Source organism: Oncorhynchus clarkii, chromosome 2, assembly GCF_045791955.1.
Source record: "Oncorhynchus clarkii lewisi isolate Uvic-CL-2024 chromosome 2, UVic_Ocla_1.0, whole genome shotgun sequence".
Lineage (NCBI taxonomy): Eukaryota > Metazoa > Chordata > Actinopteri > Salmoniformes > Salmonidae > Oncorhynchus > Oncorhynchus clarkii.
This window is the reverse complement of record NC_092148.1, coordinates 25,622,473-25,642,767: the sequence shown is the minus strand read 5'-3', so window position 1 is coordinate 25,642,767 and position 20,295 is coordinate 25,622,473. Positions and strand designations below refer to the sequence as shown.

At 41.1% G+C, this 20,295-nt stretch overlaps 2 protein-coding genes across 2 annotated transcripts; one reads left to right on the top strand and one right to left on the bottom strand.

Moving 5' to 3' along the window:
* The first annotated feature begins 865 nt into the window (after positions 1 to 865).
* On the top strand, positions 866 to 9,254 carry LOC139365031 (cathepsin S-like). Its single transcript, XM_071102355.1, has 8 exons — positions 866 to 941; positions 1,720 to 1,844; positions 2,105 to 2,227; positions 2,891 to 3,043; positions 4,369 to 4,593; positions 4,749 to 4,914; positions 5,128 to 5,230; positions 8,781 to 9,254. Exons 2-8 carry the CDS (start codon positions 1,722 to 1,724, stop codon positions 8,878 to 8,880), a joined length of 993 nt encoding a protein of 330 aa, XP_070958456.1. The 5' UTR covers positions 866 to 941; positions 1,720 to 1,721; the 3' UTR covers positions 8,881 to 9,254.
* A 4,085-nt stretch (positions 9,255 to 13,339) lies between these two features.
* On the bottom strand, positions 13,340 to 20,089 carry LOC139380541 (hepatocyte nuclear factor 6-like). The gene is made up of 2 exons (XM_071123291.1): positions 19,054 to 20,089; positions 13,340 to 13,650 (listed from the first exon to the last, which is right to left on the bottom strand). The coding sequence occupies exons 1-2, from the start codon at positions 20,087 to 20,089 to the stop codon at positions 13,340 to 13,342; spliced, it is 1,347 nt and encodes a 448-aa protein (XP_070979392.1).
* Between the last annotated feature and the right edge of the window lie 206 nt (positions 20,090 to 20,295).

Here is a 20,295-nt window from a genome sequence, read left to right as displayed (position 1 = left end):
TGTGAGTGTATGTGCCTGTACATTTCCCCATTGAAGGGAAGAGATGTGAAAAAAAGACCAACAGAAAAAGGAAGATTAAGGTTCCTGAGGTTTTTCAGCGATGTTAAGTATCTCAAATCAACAATCATTCATTGTACCTTATTGCAGTGCTGTATGTATACATACACAACAATATGAACGAGGTATACATGTATTTGTGTTGACTGTTAAATCTGATGATGATGAATGCAGTACTGATAAGAAGCCTTCTTGAGGTCATGAGATAGAGAGACAATGAGAGAATAAACAGGTGAAAATGTCACATAACAGTTTCATACCAGTAACACCTCTTCCTGCCTCAGACTCACCCCCTCAAACAACAGACTTCCTGTGATCTGGTCTTAAAAATCAAATGAAAGCTCTTGTATAGTTAATGTAGTGTTGATTGAATGTAATGTTTATACATACACTGATGGCAATGTTTAAAACGGAGATTGGCAGGTAGCCTACTGTTAAGAGCAATGGGCCGGAAAACCAAAAGGTTGCTGGTTTGAATCCCTATGCCAACTAGGTGAAACATTTGTAGATGTGCCCCCAAGCAAGTCACTTAACCCTAGTTGTTTATATATTTGAAAAGATATTTAAGAACAGTGGGCTGGCTAATAGTCAGTATGATATCTGGCTATATATTTTTATATTTTCCCCCTAGAAGTCATAGAAGTCATACACATTATAATTAAGGGGTCTATAATATTGTTTTTTTTTAAATGCAATGAGAAATAGTATTTTAGCATGGTCAACATAGACATTTATAGATGACACATTAGAAATGGTCAATGAGGAAGTTCTACCGCATGACTTGCACAAATAAATATCAAGCAGGAAAACAGATCCCACTGAAATCAATTGGCGCGCCTTACTCTCCTCTGAAGTCATCATCAGGTGCAACCGAGTTTTACAAGGTAAAACGTTTCTCCGTTTTCAGTCGAGGCAGATAAGACTATTTCATGTTCATAATGTAGTTAGCTAGACTCGTTTTAATTAGGAATGTGGTTTTATCTTGCCCTTATTTAAAAACATTTTCATAAAGCATTCGCTTTACTTTCGTTTTTAATTTGTCAGTGTAACATTATTTGCTTAAAACCATTCATGCATTTAGGTTTTCTTCCTTTTGTGAAATTGTGAAATTCCTCTTTTCATTACAACCTTTTTTGTAACTTGGACAACATCAACATTAATGAGTTGCACAGTTTCATAAACTAGATGATTTCTACTGATAGCCTAGTGGCAAAACTACTGAGATACTTATTTAACTAAATAATAAGCCTACCCAACGACACAATATTCTTATTTTTTATGAAATTAGATAATTTGACCCGTTTTGGGTCTTTCTTTTACGTAGTACAGATGGGTTAACAGATAGCCTAATCTTGAGCACTGAAGCTTCCTATTGAATAGGCCATTAACATTTTTCTATATGGAACGTTTTTGTAGAATCTGAGTGATGGAGTTATTTATTTGATCAGCGTTTAAAGACTCTTGATCAACAGTTTGCTAGCGGAACGGTTTCAATAACCGTTGATGGTTGGTCTTGTGACATGCAGAGTCATTGTGTATAGGCTACAGTAGTTGACGTAATTGAGCCGCACACACACTATTAATTCCTTATTTGGATACACAATGAAATACTACAATATAATTGCCTCATGGTTGTATAACACTTGTCTATCTTCTGTGCAGGCATGATGTTGTGGAGCCTGCTGCTCGCTGTGCTATGTGGCACAGCAGTTGCCCTGTTTGACCCAATGCTGGAACAGCACTGGCAGATGTGGAAGAAGACACATGACAAGAACTACCAGACTGAGGTGAGATGAACCAGCATCACTGTAAGATGTTTTGGCTAGGATAAGGCCAAGCTGCTACTATAGTGGCATTTAGACAGGTTCTGTTTGCTGTATAGGTTGAAAGTACCACCACCTTTCCCACATACATTTCTTACATATAACTAGCTATCACTGAATGCATTGTGATTCAACCTGTGTTGTTTACATATTTGAAAGTGTACTATTTTACAAATCATAGACTGAGATTTTTCTACCCCTGTGTGTGTGTGGATACCGTGTAGGTTGAGGAGCTGGGCCGAAGGGAGGTCTGGGAGAGGAATCTTCAGCTGATCAGCCTCCACAACCTTGAGGCATCCATGGACATGCACACCTATGACCTGGGCATGAATCACATGGGGGACATGGTGAGGGCCTCAGATCACTGAAAATGCCAAGGAACAATTTGGAACTCTGATATCTAAAGTTGTTAGTAAACTTAGCACCTACCTTGGCCTGATTCCATACCGTTTTGATAGTGCTTGTATGGATAGTGCTTCCAAAAAAACGTCTGCAGAATATTTGATGCTTTCAGTAGGTAATGCAGTCAGCCTGGTTTACATGAAAGAAGAGTCAAACATTTAGATTTTGACCTACATGACTATTTATTTTGTTGAGTTCCTTTGTCGTTGTTTTCCGGCGTTTGATTTTCTTGGCTAATAGCTGTTGAAATGTTGCTTAAACTGCTTTCCTGAAGACAAGACAGTGTGTGCATTCCTTCCTATTCTTAGTGATTAATGAGCATGACTGCAAATATACTTCCTTATTCCTCTAGTATGTATAACAAGTGGATGTACCCTTTCATGAGTACGCATCTGATTTGTTTTCTGTAAATACAGAAGTAAAAGTATCATCCCATTGCACTACAGTATGTGCCTTTAAATGTATTTGTTATCCTGTTTCAACGTGTATCTTCCTGCAGTTGATGTAGCCTTGGGTTCATGGGATGGCTTTATTATACTGATTAAAGTAAGTGCTCTTTAAATGCTCAGTCTGTTTGACGTGTTGCCTCTCTTGTCAACCATTTTCAGACCCAGGAGGAGATTTCCCAGTCTTTTGCCTCATTGCGTGTTCCTACTGACCTCAAGAGGGAGCCCTCTGCATTTGTAGGATCCTCCGGTGCCCCCATACCTGATACCATTGACTGGAGAGAGAAGGGCTATGTCACTGGAGTCAAAATGCAGGTAATGATGAACAGCTATCAGTGCAGTTTGTGCCTGCTCCTTTATATACTGACATGTATGTGTAACTGATAGATGCACACACACACACACACACACACACACACACGCACACACGCACACACACTACATGTTAATGTTTGTAAATTGTAATGTCTTTGGCTATAATGTATTTTCCGCTATGTGTCGGGCCCCAGTAAGACTAGCTGTCGCCAATGGCGTCGGCTGTCGTAGAAATTTTGTTTCAATAATATCTCTCAGATACCGGAACTTGTGAATTCAAATAGACATTATTACAAAGTAACAAGCTGAGCTAGTCCATGGAACAACTGCCTTCCCCAGTCTCAGCACATTCCTTTATACATTTTCAAGTTTACATATATCTTATAGTTCTTCCCCTTTATGTTAATAATCAGCTCATTTTGGCTTCATGCCACTTTGGTTTCCTTCCTGCGGGCGGGCTTGATTATATTGGTGGTGCAATTGTGACTGTTTGGTTAAAAAATAATTTCAACCCCCACCAAGCTGCTGTCATAAGTACATTCATTATATTGATTATGACCCTTCTTATCCAGGCATACATCTGGATTACAATATGTGTGTCTATTTCTTTGGTATATTGACTTTTCTCATGCTATATAGGTGTAATTATAGGTTTCTTTTAAGCTTTTAATGATTCTGTTTTGCTATATTATTATTTCACAAAACCACCCATACGGCTAATGGGGATAAATAATAAATAAATAAAATACATTGTGTACATTGTACTGTTGTATGTATATCATACATTATATGTATTATCTTTTTTAACTATTGGTAAATATCCTTGGGATGAATTAAAGTTGCTGTTACAGTAGAATAACTGATATCAGGATGTTAAAACACAGCGCTGTCTCTTTTCAGGTCGTACTTCCTCTGTTTGTTTACTGTAAGGCCTCTTCCTTGTTCTCAGTCATTTCATTATTTCATTTTGTGAGGAAGTCGTCGGCTTAAGTGCTAGGGTGTGCAAGTTTAAAACCACTGAGTGACAAGCACTGCATGTGACACAAACATTTCCGTTACACTTTATTGTGCCAGTAAAATGTTTCTGTATTACATAGTAATACCGCTGAGCACTATTTGAAACCTACTTGTGAATTATATTGCACTTTTTTCCCCCTTTTTGTGTTATTGAATGTTTCAGAAACCATTGCCACCACATTATTTATTGTAGATGTAATAGTAATGAAACAGTACAGTAAAAAAAAGGTCAACTAATAGGACTCTCAAATCAACTTTATCCAGGTATTAGATGTGGATTGCTTCCCTAACAATTGTCTTGTCCATAGGGCTCCTGTGGCTCCTGCTGGGCATTCAGCTCTGTCGGGGCCCTGGAGGGCCAGCTGATGAAGACCACAGGTAAACTGATAGATCTCAGCCCCCAGAACCTGTTGGACTGCTCCACCAAATACGGCAATCAGGGCTGCCACGGTGGCTTCATGACCAAGGCCTTCCAGTATGTCATCGACAACCAGGGCATTGCCTCTGACCAATCCTACCCTTACAAGGGAGTGGTGAGTATAAACTACTATTAACAGTATTAATAGTGTGTAGCTGGGGTCAGCTGCCCTTGGTAAGTAGCTGCAGTAACTAGCTGGCTTATTTCCCACGCCACATTAGCCTTGTGCAGTAGTATCTGACCCCTTTGTTGTCTTGTCTCCCCTGTTAGCAACAACAGTGTAGCTACAACCCTGCTCAGGGTGCTGCAAACTGTTCCAGATACAGCTTTCTGCCTGAGGGGGATGAGGGGGTTCTGAAAGAAGCACTGGCCATCATCGGACCTATCTCTGTTGGCGTTGATTCCACCCAACCTAATTTTGCCTTCTACCGCAGCGGTACGGAAAAACTTAATTTCAACTTCTTGGGTCATGTTTTTACATTTTAAGGACAGTATGGTCTTGACATTGGTCATGTATATCGCAATCTGAAACCATGTGGATTTTATTGTGTGTCCACTTTATGGTCAACCGTTTGGCTTTGACTTGTGGAGAAATGCATATATATATTGAGGGTAGACTTGTCATGGTCCAACCCATGTATAATTGTAGGAGTTTACAATGATCCAACTTGCACAAAGAAGACAAACCATGCTGTCCTTGCTGTGGGGTACGGTACCCTGGGCGGGCAGGATTACTGGCTGGTGAAGAACAGGTAAGGGGATTTAGAACTTCACTCAGAGTTTCCATCTTCAAAGCTCCATCTGCTCTTCTGTTGTTCTGTATCTAGATATTTAGTCAAACAGGGCTACTGTTCAGAGCTGAGATGAAAAGATCCTCCAAGTGGACTTGTATTCAACTAGATTACCCTTTTCAAACCTCCGTCTGCTCCTTTGTTTTATTCTGACAAACAGGACCATGGTGAAGGGTAAAAATGGAAGTCAAAAGAGAAAGTGAAACTCAAATTGGGCTTTAGACAAATGAACCTTGGTAGTTTGGGATTTAATGCTATTGTTTATTGTGGGGTTATTCAGCTGGGGATCTGCGGCCCCTTAGGGGTACTGCAGGGGGTCTGCCAAAATAATAATAATTGTAATAGAATTTTTTTCCCCCAATGTTTTTGTGAATATCTCTAGCAACAACAGAATAAACAACATACCTACTGTAGAAAACAGGAGCATATCTTCTTTCTACACTAAAAACATCTATAAAAACAACATGCTAAAATTTCAAAGATTTTACTGCGTTACAGTTCATATAAGGAAATCAATCAATTTAAATAAATGTATTAGGCACTTATCTATGAATGTCACATGACTGGGAATACAGATAGGCATATGTTGATCACAGATACCTTTAAAAAAAGGTATGGGCGTGGATCAGAAAACCAGTCAGTATCTGGTGTGACCACCGTTTGTCTTATATTTTTGTTTGGTATAATAATGTAAATTTGATCTCTTAACTCCTAATATTGAGCAAATGACACTGATTGGAGCCAATTACACTCACTGGAGTATCTAACATAGGCTTTGAAAAAGCGTCAGCGAATAGGCTACCAGTGCGACACGTGCCGCTGGCTGCTGGTTAGCTGACTAAACTCAACTCCACGGTGAAGGAGGTTTCTGATAAACTCCACCAACGGAGTTGAGCAGAGACCAGGCTTTGTGGAATTTAAGCTCTGACTACATTGATTTGCCCAAGGTCAATACTTTAAAAAATGTAAATTATGAAACGTTTACCTTGTACCTACCAATGTTTGTCCTCTGTAGTTGCATGTCTTTCTTTGTTTGATGAAATCCATATTTTTTAAATAAATGTTATCAAATACAACCACTGACTGTTTGCTCGAAGATGGTAACTCATGTGCATGTGCCAATTGAATCTCAGATGAAGTAGGCCTAGGTCTCCAAATGCTCATGTCCAATCAAATCGCACAATCTTGGAAATTCAATTAGCACATTTGGCACGACTTGCCGTCTTCGAGAAACAGAAACGAGCAAACAGTCTGTGGTTGTATTTGATTAACATTAATTGAAAAAGAAAGTCACACCACTACAGAGGACAAACATAGGTACAAGGTAAGCGTTTCAGAATTTACTTATTTTTAAGTATTGACCTTGAGCGAATCAATGTAGTCGGAGCTGAATTTCACAAAGCCTGGTCTCTGCTCAACTCCGTTGGTGGAGTTTATCAGAAACTTCCTTCACGATGGAGTTGAGTTTAGTCAGCTAGCTGCTGGTAAACTTTCTTGATTTGGACATACATGGCTGGCTAACCTTTGTTTAACAGCTAAATAGCTGCTCTTAGCGGAAATGTGTTTAGAGTTACCTTTCTAGCTAATTGGCAGTGTTGGGTAGGTTACTTTCTAAATGTAATCCATAACAGTTATTAGTTACCTGTGCAAAATTGTAATCAGTAACCAGTAGCATAACTTTTGGATTACCCAAACTGAGTAATGTAATCTGATTACATTCAGTTACTTTTAGATTACTTTCCTCTTAAAATACTCAAATGTATGTTACCAATTGAACCACATCTATTGCAGGATAAATCAATGTTAAAGTTTACATAGCTGGCCATATATGGATGTTACATTTTACTCTATGGGTTGGTTATGTAGACTTCTTCTAACCCATCACTTTCTGCTACATATAATAATAATACAATTAAATTATATATTTACGTTAAAAACCAAAGTCTATCAGAATTCCAGTCATTACAAAAAATGTTATACCCCTTGATCTTCAAGAACAGGACTTGGAAATATGTAAGTATAGATTAGCCTAATTGTTTTACCTGAGCATAACCCCAAAACTAAGGACTAATTAGCCAGCCTTACTCTAAGGACTAATTAGCCAGCCTTACTCTGTTGTTTATGATTTTGTTGTCATGGAGGACTGATTAGGCTCATTGATTTGAGTTGAAAAATAAATGCTGCGCTCATGGAATGGCATGCTGTGAGCACTACTGAAAAGTGCTATTTACATGTGAAAAATTAATGCCATATGCTGTATTTGCTATAGGCCTATTGTTTAACTTTTTGTTGGTGACACTTTGATATCTTGATAGTATGCAGCTGTTTAATGGGCAAATCCACAGATGAAACAATAACAAAACGGATTTATAAATCCACAAATGGATGTAGCAACTACAGATTGCCCCTTTAAGTCTATCAAAAGTGTGCGAGTTGGAACGTGTCCATTAGGCCTATGGATTTAATTGTATTATCAGCATGAATGAGATTGAGCAATACTACAAGCCCCACTTTTATTCCTTAGGCTTGGATATGCACTGCGCAGCTGTTGCAAGAGCGCATTTTTCACTGGCTGTCCACTGGTTTCAAAAACAATGATTGATAGGCAGCTTAAACTTCTTGAATTCAACCATTATTGGGTTCAAATACACATTTAGATTTGTGAACAGCCATCCACAACAACCACAATCCGCAAGGCGCAAATAGCTGAATGAGAGAGGAGCAGTGTGGTTCATGTCAATGCGCTATGTAGATAACAATAATAAATGATATCCGTATCGCCGTAGACTACACCACTGCTGTCATCCTTACCTCCAAGCGTTTATTCAAGTTGGATAATCTTTGGATGCCGACAGCAGTCGTACCATAGGAAGACATAGCTTGGACTGTGGCCTAAAAAAAACTATTCCTGCTCTTTTCCCGCGATCCATCAACCCCATTTGGTGAGTCATCATAGGGGTCTCTGACTTGTGGTCAGACTCGCTCAGGTGGAACAAATTGAAATTTGCGCCTTTCTTCAATGCTGATTTGAATGTCATTGAGAAAACAGAGAAGTGTCAAATATTTTTTTTCGCAAACCTCCTTTCCGAATTTAAAAGTAATCCTCGAAGTAATCATCTAGTTTTTCAAAAGTGTCTGTAATCTGATTACAATATTTTAGCCAGTAATTTAACGGATAACAGTTACCGTTTTCTTGGTAATCCCTTACATGTAATCCGTTACTCTCGAACCCTGCTAATAGGCTATGTTAGAGTTTACATTTCCTCTTAAAATTATAATGTGGGGAGGTCAAAATAATGAAAAATGATCTATTAAATCTATTCCATTATGATTCACCTGATGATAAAACAAGACAGGTGATTTATTTTATTGCTAATGTAGGATGGGGGTCACTGGGTCGCAGGTTTGCCTGGCAGGGGGTCCCTGGGCAAGAAAACCTTGAAGATCTCAGGTTTATTGAGTATTGATGTTCATTGGAAATATGTTTCAATCTTCCTCACCCTCTGTCTAGCTGGGGCTTATCGTGGGGAGACCAGGGATATATACGGATGTCACGCAACAAGGACAACCAGTGTGGCATCGCCTTGTACGGCTGCTACCCTGTCATGTAACTCCTGCTAATCAACGTGGCCTAACTGGAAAAACGGAGCCCTTTTATTAATTGAATATAATTCATTTTTACTAGCTCCATTGTTTTAGTCTTGTTTTACCATTTCACTTTCTGTCTATATAGACAGTACTTCTTTAAAATAGTTTTTAGATGTCATGTATAAGGCAAATGTGATTATCTACATTATCACTGTATCTAGCGTCCTGTCCAGCGGGTGTACTAGTACATCAAGTTGCCTCACACTACAGAAACAGGAGCTAGGCTCTTGCTCGTATGATCCGTTTTAGCTCGCACATGCCAAGGCTCGTGCAAAGCTACTTACTTGCTTAAATTGAAGTATATTTTGTCATTGAATAAATATAACTTTTAAAGAACTGATTTGAATTGAATTCATATTTCTACCTCCAAACTGTAGTGACTGTAAATTGCAATGTGTGTTTATTTCCATTTCCTCCGTCACAGTCAAAATGACAAGTATGTAGACCTACATCATGTGTGTTGCCATGTAGTGTGAATGAAGTCAGCAAACTAAATTGGGTTACAAATGAGTCATTTTAATTTTTTGGTGCAACATCACAACAAACAATTTCACATGAGGTATTCAAAGGGATTCTCTTTAGTTGTTACAAAATGTCCCACCATGATTGACATTTAAAGTGTTGTGTTTTAAGCCTTTGGTTGGTTAGCCACATTCATTAGTTAGTCTAACACATGGACGAGAATGGCACGATAAGTATGGTGGGTGAGTCCTAGTTTAGGAACCCAGACACAAACCCATGTCAAATACATTATTTCCCTCAATTTGGCCTCGTTAAAGCTTTTGAATTGAGTCATTTATTCCTGCTTCCAACAGTGGGATCAAACAGTATTTCAAATACACTAACATATTGGAAAAGGGGTAATGGTTTTACAAATGTGAAAAAATAGCTTTAGTCTCCTCTTGACCTTTTGTTTTTGGTTGAACTCTTGATTCTTGGGCTTTCATAACTGTTACAGTAAGTCACATGATTCTAGTTTGGTACAAGGAATAGGCAACGTTGATTACAGCAAGATCCTCCTTGCCTGGATTGTCACCTACTTTTTTGGTCTTGATAATGATTATATACAGATTATTGGTAAGTATGACTTCTGTAGTACACTGGACTACGCGTTGGCTGGATGGGGCTTGGTTGCTCCTGTAACAGATTGATTCCAGCACATTTGGTTTTCAAAAAGCATGAGAGACAGATGGACAGACAGATAGACAGAAAGGATGGAATCTTTGGTTAAGAAACTTATTTGCCACACAACATCTCACACAGTTGAGGTAGATGGGTAATTATTCATGTACACAGGGGGACAAAGGGAACACTGGGGTTACGGAGTCCAAATACTTCCTCTACAGTCACAACTTCATGTCAATCTCTCAGTTCCAACTTCAAATGCTGAACCTAAAAATACTGTGTTACTTAGCTCATCTCACTGGACTTCACTATCTTTGGATTTCTGGTGTACTAATTAAGATGGAATGATAACCCCACGTATAGTACAAAAACAATATCAGGGGGTATCCATGCATATTCAGTTATACTTTAGGATATAATGTACCTGTGTTTTTAAGCCCCAGAAGAGCTTGAAAACATTGTCGACTAAGATGTCCTTTTAATATAGAGAGACATTTCTTTACGATCCACTAGGGGGTGCAACAGGCTAAATTGATGACAGACCATCTGCAATGGTCTTATCAACTCTCCATTCAAAGGAGAGATCTCTCCTCAGGTAAAACAGAGCAGACAATGACTGCGAAGTCTCTCTCCCATTTGAAGGCAGACTCTATTCTAAAATATGGGCAGCGGGAAAAGAATAAAGGTGTCATGGGGACCTATTCTATTGTCTTTGATAGAACACCACATGACAAGCTAGAAAACAAGGAACATCAAAATTGGTAGGGGTTTTCATGTTCCCTGCACCAGACTGGCCCCCTCCCTTGGTCCCAGCATGCTTACAATTGTTGCTCATTAAACTTTAATTCTACTCTATTGTGCCCTTCCACCCCCTCTCCCAAAACATTGCACCCTGTTCAGGGGTGATTCAGCCACTTCTCTGATCTCCCCGCCCCCTTTGAATACCCCTAAACCCACGGGTCTGGCCAGGAGCAGACCCTTAGACCAGATACGCAGAGAGGAGACGGATGAAAAAGGCTCCCTTTGAAGTCTGCAAAAGTCGATGGCCTCTTTCATGACCGCCCATCTTTCAAGTGCACGCTGTGAAGGGGCCCCGACAACACGCCCCTCCCAAGGTTAAAGACAGGAGAGGTGCACGCTAGTTGGTGGACAAGCTATCCCTCCCCAGAACCCGACAAAGCAAAACCGAGAACACGCTAGAGGAGCCTGTGGAACTGAGAAGACTGGCAGAAGGGATGAGTCTGGAGGATGGTGAAATCACATTGAGCAGGACATAGACAGGAGTGTGTGCACTGCAGCAAGGGGAGTCACTGCTATGCAAACCCCAGGAAGATGCACAGCATGCATGTTTCCATGGGGACTCAAAGGATTCACACTTAAGAGCCTGAAAAGCTCCGTAAGTGCATCCCTGGACTCTCCAGACACTCTGCCGAATGATGTTTGAACACAATTTTACAAGCAACCTGTGAACCTATGAGATGTCACATTACCACAACATTCAAACAAGCTTAGTCTTGGCATAAGACCTGACCACAGAGACATTTGCCAATAGTAAAGAAATCCCCATTATTCTACAAAACAAAGGCCTTAAAGAGAGAGATACTACGTAACATCACTGGGAGTCGGGGGAGAGGAAAGGGGTTTAGGCCATACATTCAGGGAGGACAATCTTAATCTTTGGTATTACGATGGGATTCTACAACTAAAAGTACCCATCAGAAAAAAAATATGTTTCACACAGACATACAAAGCATTATTAAATAAATACTTACAGTATATAGATAGCATAAATAAACAACCAAATAAATAGAGAGAAACAAAAGAAAAACAATAAATACAGAAATGCAGTAATAAATACATTGATCAATTCAGCAATGGCATTTTAAATTCTTGCTCCTATGAAACTGGTTATAAAGAGGCATGTTAAAACCGTCCCTCGAGGAACTAAAATGACCTTGGTGTACGTAGCAGGACTGGAACAACAACTCATACTTCCATTGGATTTCTATAAATAGAGCAATGTGCTTGAAATCTGTACAAAAGGGCTGAAAGAATCACATTCCTCCATTTTCCAGGCGTCTGTAAAAAAAGATTTGCAATGGAGCCGAGGTTTGTTCAGTTAAGTGTTTTGAAACATGAGTGGAAAAAATACTACACCATTACTATACATTGTGTTACAAGTACTTCTTTCCATTGCGTCCGTCGTGTTCAAAGTGTTTTGGTTGAGTCAAAATGGCTACAGAGCTTTTGTGTGGTAGGTCAGTCAATGTCTTAAAGCTGGAGGGTTGCATCAAAAAGTCTCTGACTTGGCATCCCTTGAAATTCTGCCCTTATTTACTGATTCTGTCCCGATTTAAAGTGAGACACACCAAGGTTGCTCCTTGAAAACTGTGATTCATTCAAGCTGGAACCGTTGTCAAGAAGTGTAAAATAAAAGTCAAGGTTCTCGTGACAGGTAATGATTGAAAACGGAGAATCGTAGAGAGAGAAATAACCTCCTGATCATCCGGAGAGTTCTGCAGTCCTGCGAACCATGTTATATGGGAACACATGCCGCATTCTTTAGAAAACGTGATGGAGCTCTGATTTTGTCACAATCCCCATGTTATTCTCTGTGACCTTCGTCTTGACTCCTCTGAGAAACAAAGGACATAAGATGGAGATCTGTCGATGTAACGGGTGGTGAAAATTTGAATTAGGGGTGTTATGCAATGCAGTGATGCCTCTTGATTTCTCTTTCTACTAAGGGAGATGAAATTAGCCCTGAGGGCAAAAAAAAGTCCTGATTATTAATAGCCTCATAACCATATTATTCCTTGTGTCATAATTTAAATTTAAAAAAGTTGCATTTTTAACTCTGGATTGTTGGAAAAGGACCCGTAAGTAAGCATTTCACTGTTAGTCTACACCTCTTGTTAACGAAGCATGTGGCAAATGAAATTGTATATGATTTCATAACCTACCATATTAAAATTGAATGTGATATAATGAAAGAAATCAAGGGTGCTCACTGTTACCCTCTTAAAATTTGAATAAACTATTCACCCACGACCATTCAAATTATAGGAACTTGTCTCATACAAGTTATCATATTATTCTGGGTATCACCCCTTCAATATCAAGGAGTGATCAACTTTGGTTTGAAATGCTCTGTGATAATTCTTCATAAAAACTAAACTACGCCAACTCCATCACTCCCTCTAATAACGAGGAGTACATTATTACGCCTGATCTCTACCTAGACCAGTCTATGTGCCCTCTGCTGCCACGACGCCCACCCAGCCCACCTCTATCCCATCAGGCCGTGCTGCAGGACACGGCGGAGGAGGACACGCTGGAGCCCGAGGAGCCTGTGGAGGAGGGGCGGCCCTCTTCCGCCCACTTGTTGACGTTGCGGCGTCGGGCGTTCATGAAGAAGTTGCTGACGGTGGAGAGCTCCAGGCCCAGCTGCTGGGAGATGGTGACCTGGAGGTCCTTGGCTGGCCTGTGGTTCTCCCGGAAGATGGCCAATAGGGTACGCCTCTGGAGGTCCGTGAACACCAGCCTGGTGCGCTTGGGGCCCTGGTTGCGCTCCAGTTTACTCTGCTCCTGCTCCTTCCGCTTGCAAGCTGTAGGCAGAAGAAGTAGAAAAATGGGTTAGCTAAAACAGACTGGCTAGCTAACTAGGACAAATGGATTAGCTGAGAGAAAGTGGATTTCTTGAAGGAAAACAGATTAGCTAAGCAAGTTTGATTCGCTAAAAGAGATGAATCAGCAACTTGTTTCACTGCACAGTTGGTAAAGTAAACCTAATCCACCAGAAATCAAGACATTAGGCTGTCACACTGTTACTAGTAGGATACTCAACTTGGATAAACAACAACAACAAGACTAGGCCTAAAAATAATTGTTGTCATGGACATTATCCCCCACCAGCAAAGAAAAAACATAAAATAGTCTACAGATAAATAACAAATAAAGAAGTTGTTCTAGGCACACATTTCATTTTTTACTGAATAGGTCAACATTGACATTTTAGTCATTTAGCAGACACTCTTATCCAGATTAGTTAGTGCGTTCATCTTCAGATAGCTAGGTGGGACAACCACATATCTCAGTCATAGCAAGTATATTTTTCCTCAATAAAGTGGCTAACAGCAAAGTCTGTGCTAGTGGGGGGGAGTCAAGTGTGAGTGTTAGTTCACGAAAGGCAAATGCAGTGTACACGTCACTGGGCTAGTCTCTGCTCTGTTTTCTGTTGGCATGTGCAGACCTGTGACAGGTCAGTGCGCCTGAGTGACACCTGACCTGTGTGTGGTGGGAAAATTAGGTTAACTCAGCGCATGTACATTAGCAAATGGGGAGTTTTCAGAATTAGCCTACGCTAGACTAGAGCATGAAATAAAATGTCAATTTTACCTACTGCACAACAACACTGGCTTCTTCAATCGGCCTACCTGCAGTTCTGGCTTATGTTGTTGCTATTACTGACTATCAAAGGTTTGTTTAATAATTACTGTTACAGTTTTACCTAAACATTTTCACACATTTACTGGTAAGACTCGGCTACAATTTCGCTTCGCTTTCATTTCGAATTTCAGTTTGACTAAATTCCAAGTGGTTGTTTTCCATTTACACTTATCCAGGACAGAGGATGGAGATGTAGCAATGGGGGCAGAGGCTACCATTCTACAGGAATAACAGACGTTTTCCAAGGCAAAAAAGAGAAGCCAACTTGAGGCAGGCAAAATTGGCCATGCCAACCTAATAGCATCCAAATGTAGACTATAACAAGCATTTTTTGCAGTAAAATCCCTAAAGTATTTTTGCATTAGGATGGTAAATGACTGTCTATGTGCAAGTCTGTGCATCATTCACAGGAGGGTGAAAAGTGCTTATGCGATTCACACACAATTGCAGTCCGAGATCACAGTATACAGCATCTAGTGCAGTCCTCATAAGGAAAAAGAACATCATGTCTGAAAGAAAATGCAGTAATTGCTATATATGTATTGTTCAATGTTTACATGTAGCCTAATTAGAGTGTTGAGAGAAAACGGTATAGGCTATGGCCTGTGTCTGCAGTGCATCCATATGAAGATTAGACAATACAAAGTGTAGGGGCTACTCTGCCCACAACTAAACATTTGACCACATATACAAGTAGGCCTACAATAGTGTTTACTGGAAACACTACACCCACCGTTGTCTTTGTAAATGAAGACAGCCCCCCACCCCCCCTTCCTTCTTCCTCCTTTTCCCTCCTCTTCCCCGCTGACTTGTCTTAAGTGGACACTCCAACATCATTTGTTTCTCATAAAAGTAATTTACATGAGGCGGAGAGAGTGAGTGATAATCACTGTAGGGAGAACTCATTTATTTTCTATTAAATAGGTTACGTCAGAGAGGATTGAAACAAGCAGAGTCTGCACTGCTCCGAGTGTTCAGAAGCCCTAAGTGGACTAAAACATATTTGGGTGACTCTTGTAATTACCTAAATGCACACTTTTAAGACGTCTCAATCAGCAGTGTGTGGTTGTATTGCTTTTTTGCTGATGGTGAGGGGCTTTTTAAAGCGTAAGCAGTGACACACCACACACACACACAGCGAGGTTGCCCCCAGTCTCAAAAAAAGGCGCTGAGATGTTCAATAGATAGATTGGCTTACTGTATATCTCCCCATTGAAAATCATCTCACACATTGAGGGTTGAGAGGCCTAATATTTGATGTAAACCCACAGTAGTGCAAATGATAAACAGCAATTCAAAGACAATTTATACATATTTTAAAATTAGGACATTTATTAGCAGTGCCATTATAACGACGACATTTCAAATTCACTAGCCTATAGCTGAGGTCTAGTTTAGCAAATGTGAATGTTGTGCCTTAATACATTGTGCTGTAATTCCCACTGTATATTTACTCTGAATCATTATCTGAAGGAGATGTTAGACTCTGCGATGTCTAACCTCTTGTCAACTTGAGATTACAGGGCCTGTTAGCTTTTAGGCATCTACAGCTCATTTACATTTCTGAGAGTTATCGAACCATGTCTCATTAAAATCTGAACGGCCTGAAATTTCAGAAACATGTCAATATTACCACAACTAAAATATATAGGTTTTCCCAACTGCTACATGTTTTACTGGCATTATATATTCCTACCGTGTCAATACGAAGACTGCAGCTATAGAACCCATACTGCCCTGTGCTCAGAAACACATTGTAATGAAAGCAATGACATGAAAGTAGTGGTTAGTTTGCTTGTACTGTGGAATTATGGCTTGTTGGAGGAGTCAGGGTGTCCTACACCTCCTTTTTTCCTCTGCCCCTCCATCCTATCCTTTTCTCCCTCCCTGGCTGGCGATCATAACGCCAGCCATTAAGTAAATGCTTCCTTATGCTGTAATCATGTGTAAAAGGCTTGCAATTACCATGTTATAAATCCCTGGCACTGGGGCTACTCCTGGAGACATAAATATTCCCCTATAGGCTTCTTATGATCGTGGGAACAGCCCCTGATCATGATGTATGCCCTTGTCTCGTGTTGCTGAAACGTGATCGAAAGCCCTTTCCCTACCCCCCGGCGTCTGAACCTCCAACCCCCTCCTAGCCGACCCCCTCCCTGTCTCCCCCCTCCAGCCCCAGCCCACCCCCTGCTGATTTCTTGGGCCAGGGGCTGATAGAAATTATTGATTAAATCTGTGCAGCTCAGACTCCTCGACCCATAGAGGCTGGTTAACCCCTTCCGTGCCAGAATGGGGAGCTGCAACAACCCGATAAAAACAACATTGTTTGTTTGGGAGACTGGGCTGTTAAAACCACAAATGTTTATATGCAAATGTTTCCCTTGTGACCTTTGAGCTGGGATAACTGAACTGAATATAGCAGCGTATATACAGTGGATTGGCTTCATAGCTTTCATTACTGGGGGATGGCGCAGCCACTGGACCTGAGACATAAACCACATTGACCTTTCTTATTAATTTAGACCTTCAGTCAAGGGCTTCAGCCATCATCTTTAAAGTTAGGTTCCCTGATCCCTCGCGACTTAAAGTGTTCAAGCACCACAGTGTGGTCTTTAGCTGCACCCTGCCTTCTTCTCTGACTAAAGCCTGATTGCCTCCTCCACAGCCTGTGGTTGGCCTGAAGATGCATCTAATATACAGTGCCAGAGAGCATAAGACACTAAACAGGAGAAAGAAAAAATAACCTTCTCCATGTAAGTGCTTCAGAATGTCTCCACATTAAAGAGGAATATTAAAAGACGATGACATTACATAATCAGGTCCACCATTTATCCTAAAGCTTTGCATAATAAACAAAATTCTCGAGGGAAGATAACTGGCATGATAAAAAATAAACATGGAGAGCTGGCTGAGACACTGACATGCTGAAGGAGCTGATGGGTATTTAAGGAAGTGCTGCATTAAGGTAGATCATCTTAAAACTTGAGGCGTGACGGAAAGAACACTTGAGCTATCTTCAGACTAGGGAGCACAGGGCACTGTGCATTCTAATTCCTGTCTCGATCTGCCGATGCGGTCGAGGTGTGTGTGGGCATGGCGTGCTGCTCTTTCCCATGGAAATCAATAGAGGCTTGTAATTAAACAAAAGGGGGTTGGCTGGGAAGGGAAAAACAACCCCCTCAGAAAGTAGGTTATTTAGAAAAGTGCAGAGCTGTCCAAATTGTGCCTTTTCCATTAACTAAATATGCAAGTTTAGACTGTGTGGGGGAGAAACGTTGTCAAATGTTAGTACGCTTGCAATACATCCCCCATGTAAGCTCCTTCATTTTTTTATGACTAGGATTGATCTGCTCCTTGAATTTTGAGCAGTGAGTCGTGAAAAAAAATCTATGACCGTTGAGGTAAAATAACAAGAATACTGCAAGATAATCCAAATTGTTGGGTCATCTATCATAAAAAGGTGGTGTTTCCACAAAATGAAGAAAAAAAATGATCATGTTTACAGATGGCACAACACCTCAGTGGCAGGGGGAAACATGTCCTCCTTGCACAATAACACTGCTTCAAGTCAAGATTGGATGCATTGAAGACAACATAACATGTCACATAACAGAAACTCTGTAAATCTAAACAAGATAATTCATCACTTGCAACTGGGTGGAGTATGATTAGTGGACATTTTTGTCAAACTGAGGATGTACACATGTGTTCAGAGAGCTAAACAATCAAAGATCAATAATTGTAAGAGGATTGCAAGAGTGCACAATCATTACTTATGAGCCCTATTGCGCTTTTGGGCTTAATCAGTTGGGCTGCTGACAGATAGTGAAAAGCTGTGATCAACTGTGCTTGCTTACACAGCTCACAGACCCCTGCCAACATATACACACTCCTCTCAGCCCATATCATATTACTGTGTTCACTTGGATCTCTTTCTGTGCTTCATGTATCAGATGGGTTCTCAGTCTCCATGGAGTGACAACACTGTAACACAGCGCTGCATATTGTGCTATCTTCTTCAGTGCATATCCGCAAAGAATATCAAATGTCAACCAAATCATGTCCTGCTTTTTAAAAATACATTTTTTTTTTCATAATGTTGTTTTAACTTGTACTCCCATTTCACAAATATTCATTTTATTTTTCTAAGATATGGGGATTTCAAATTAAGTTTGGGTGAAAGCACAAGTGTATGTTTCCACAACAGAAACAACATTTCCTAACTATCTCCCCAACTCTTAACTTCAGGCATGCACAAACAAATAGTGTTTTATGGTGGTTTTATGGCAGGTTTCACCAACAATATTCCTTGTAATTATGATCTCTATGGTTCATTTAAGAAGGGAAAATGTCCATTCTGCTCCTTGAATGCTTTGTAACATGTATTTTGTGAGAGTCCTAAAATGTGAAAGGCATGACCGTACAAACTATGGACCTATCATTCAAATCTACCCTTTAGGAACATAGGAAAGGCACAACTAGTTTTTCATTCCTCTGAGCAGCATACAGATCGTGTTGGATTTTTGGAGAAAAACATGGAGAGAAATGGAAAGAGATCTTACCTTCCAGCCGCAGTGAGGCCATCCTTTGAAACTCGGGCTCCTGCAGCCAGCGGGACATCCTCTTGAAGGTCTCGCGGCCAGACTTGAGCTTGCCCCAGGGCTTGGGGTTCCTTAGGAGGTCAGACAGAGTGCCCTGTGACCTACACAGCACCCTCTCTGCAAAGATGGCCTGGGGGATGCTGTACCTCTTCAGCTCAGTGATGATCCTCTGGGCCACATCCCTGGTGTCGATCTCCTCTCCAGCCCCTCCACCTCCACCGCCCTGGGAGCTGGGCAGCATGCCCTCACTGCTGGGCGAAGAGGACGAGGAGTGGGAGAGCTCCCCGGCCTTTGAGGACTGCTGGCTGGGGTGGTGGTGTTGGTAGTGCTGACTGTAGATGTGAGGATGGTGGCTGGGCGCGTGTTGGTGAGTCTCCATCTTGTTCAGCTGATGGCTGACCGACGAGTCGCCGCCCAGCCCTGAAGGGGACATCTCCCTGCCGAAGTCCGCCGTCCTGCAGAAGATGTTGCCCCCATGGACCTCGTAACCACTTGGAAGCATCTGGCCACCATTGCCGTTGGGGCTGTTTCCCAGGCTCCCATAACCGTGCATGGGTGTCCCCAAGCCAGAGCCTGTAGAAGGTGGCGAAAGGCTCTGTGTCATCCCCAGATCTTTGCCGTAAGGGTTGTAGAAGTTGCCACCCAAGCCTCTGTCCTCGCGCATGAGAGTAAAGCTCCCGATGACATTGCTGACCGGCAGGCAGGGATGGTGGTGGTGATGGTGGTGGTGAAATTTGTCATCGAAGGGCTGCAGGGGGGTTAGTGTGGTGTACGTGCTGCCACAGCTAGATGGAGCATCTCCTCCATAGCCCAGGGCTGACATGGAGTGGTCGAAACCTGGAGGTCGGTGCTCATGCTCCAGGGACATGGAGTGCCCCCCAAGGGAGGGCCTGGGGAAAGCAGCTGAAAGGTCCCGTGAATGCAGCATCGCTCTGCCATCCTGACTATGACGCTCAGAGTGGATTTGGACAGACATCTCCCCTAGACTTCCATCCATTTTTAATTCAGTTAATTGACCTTTTTTTCTATCTTTATGGTGTTGTTTCAGTAGCCTAGTTGTTGTTTAACAGTAGACTAACAGTCTGGATGGCCCTTCTTCTGTTGCACAATACTATGGATTTATTGATTTCTGAATGGATTGATTTATGAGCTTCTATACGGTCTAATTAATTATCTGATAACAACTTAAGTAGTATCTTTAAA

What these genes read in the sequence shown, in the direction of transcription:
- LOC139380541 (XM_071123291.1), bottom strand. Translation starts at nt 20,089, where the DNA reads ATGGATGGAAGTCTAGGGGAGATGTCTGTCCAAATCCACTCTGAGCGT. An exon ending in GGCCTCACTGCGGCTGGAAG is followed by an intron (nt 13,651 to 19,053) that starts GTAAGATCTCTT and finishes TTCTGCCTACAG; the next exon opens with CTTGCAAGCGGAAGGAGCAG.
- LOC139365031 (XM_071102355.1), top strand. Translation starts at nt 1,722, where the DNA reads ATGATGTTGTGGAGCCTGCTGCTCGCTGTGCTATGTGGCACAGCAGTT. An exon ending in TGAATCACATGGGGGACATG is followed by an intron (nt 2,228 to 2,890) that starts GTGAGGGCCTCA and finishes AACCATTTTCAG; the next exon opens with ACCCAGGAGGAGATTTCCCA. An exon ending in TACTGGCTGGTGAAGAACAG is followed by an intron (nt 5,231 to 8,780) that starts GTAAGGGGATTT and finishes CCCTCTGTCTAG; the next exon opens with CTGGGGCTTATCGTGGGGAG.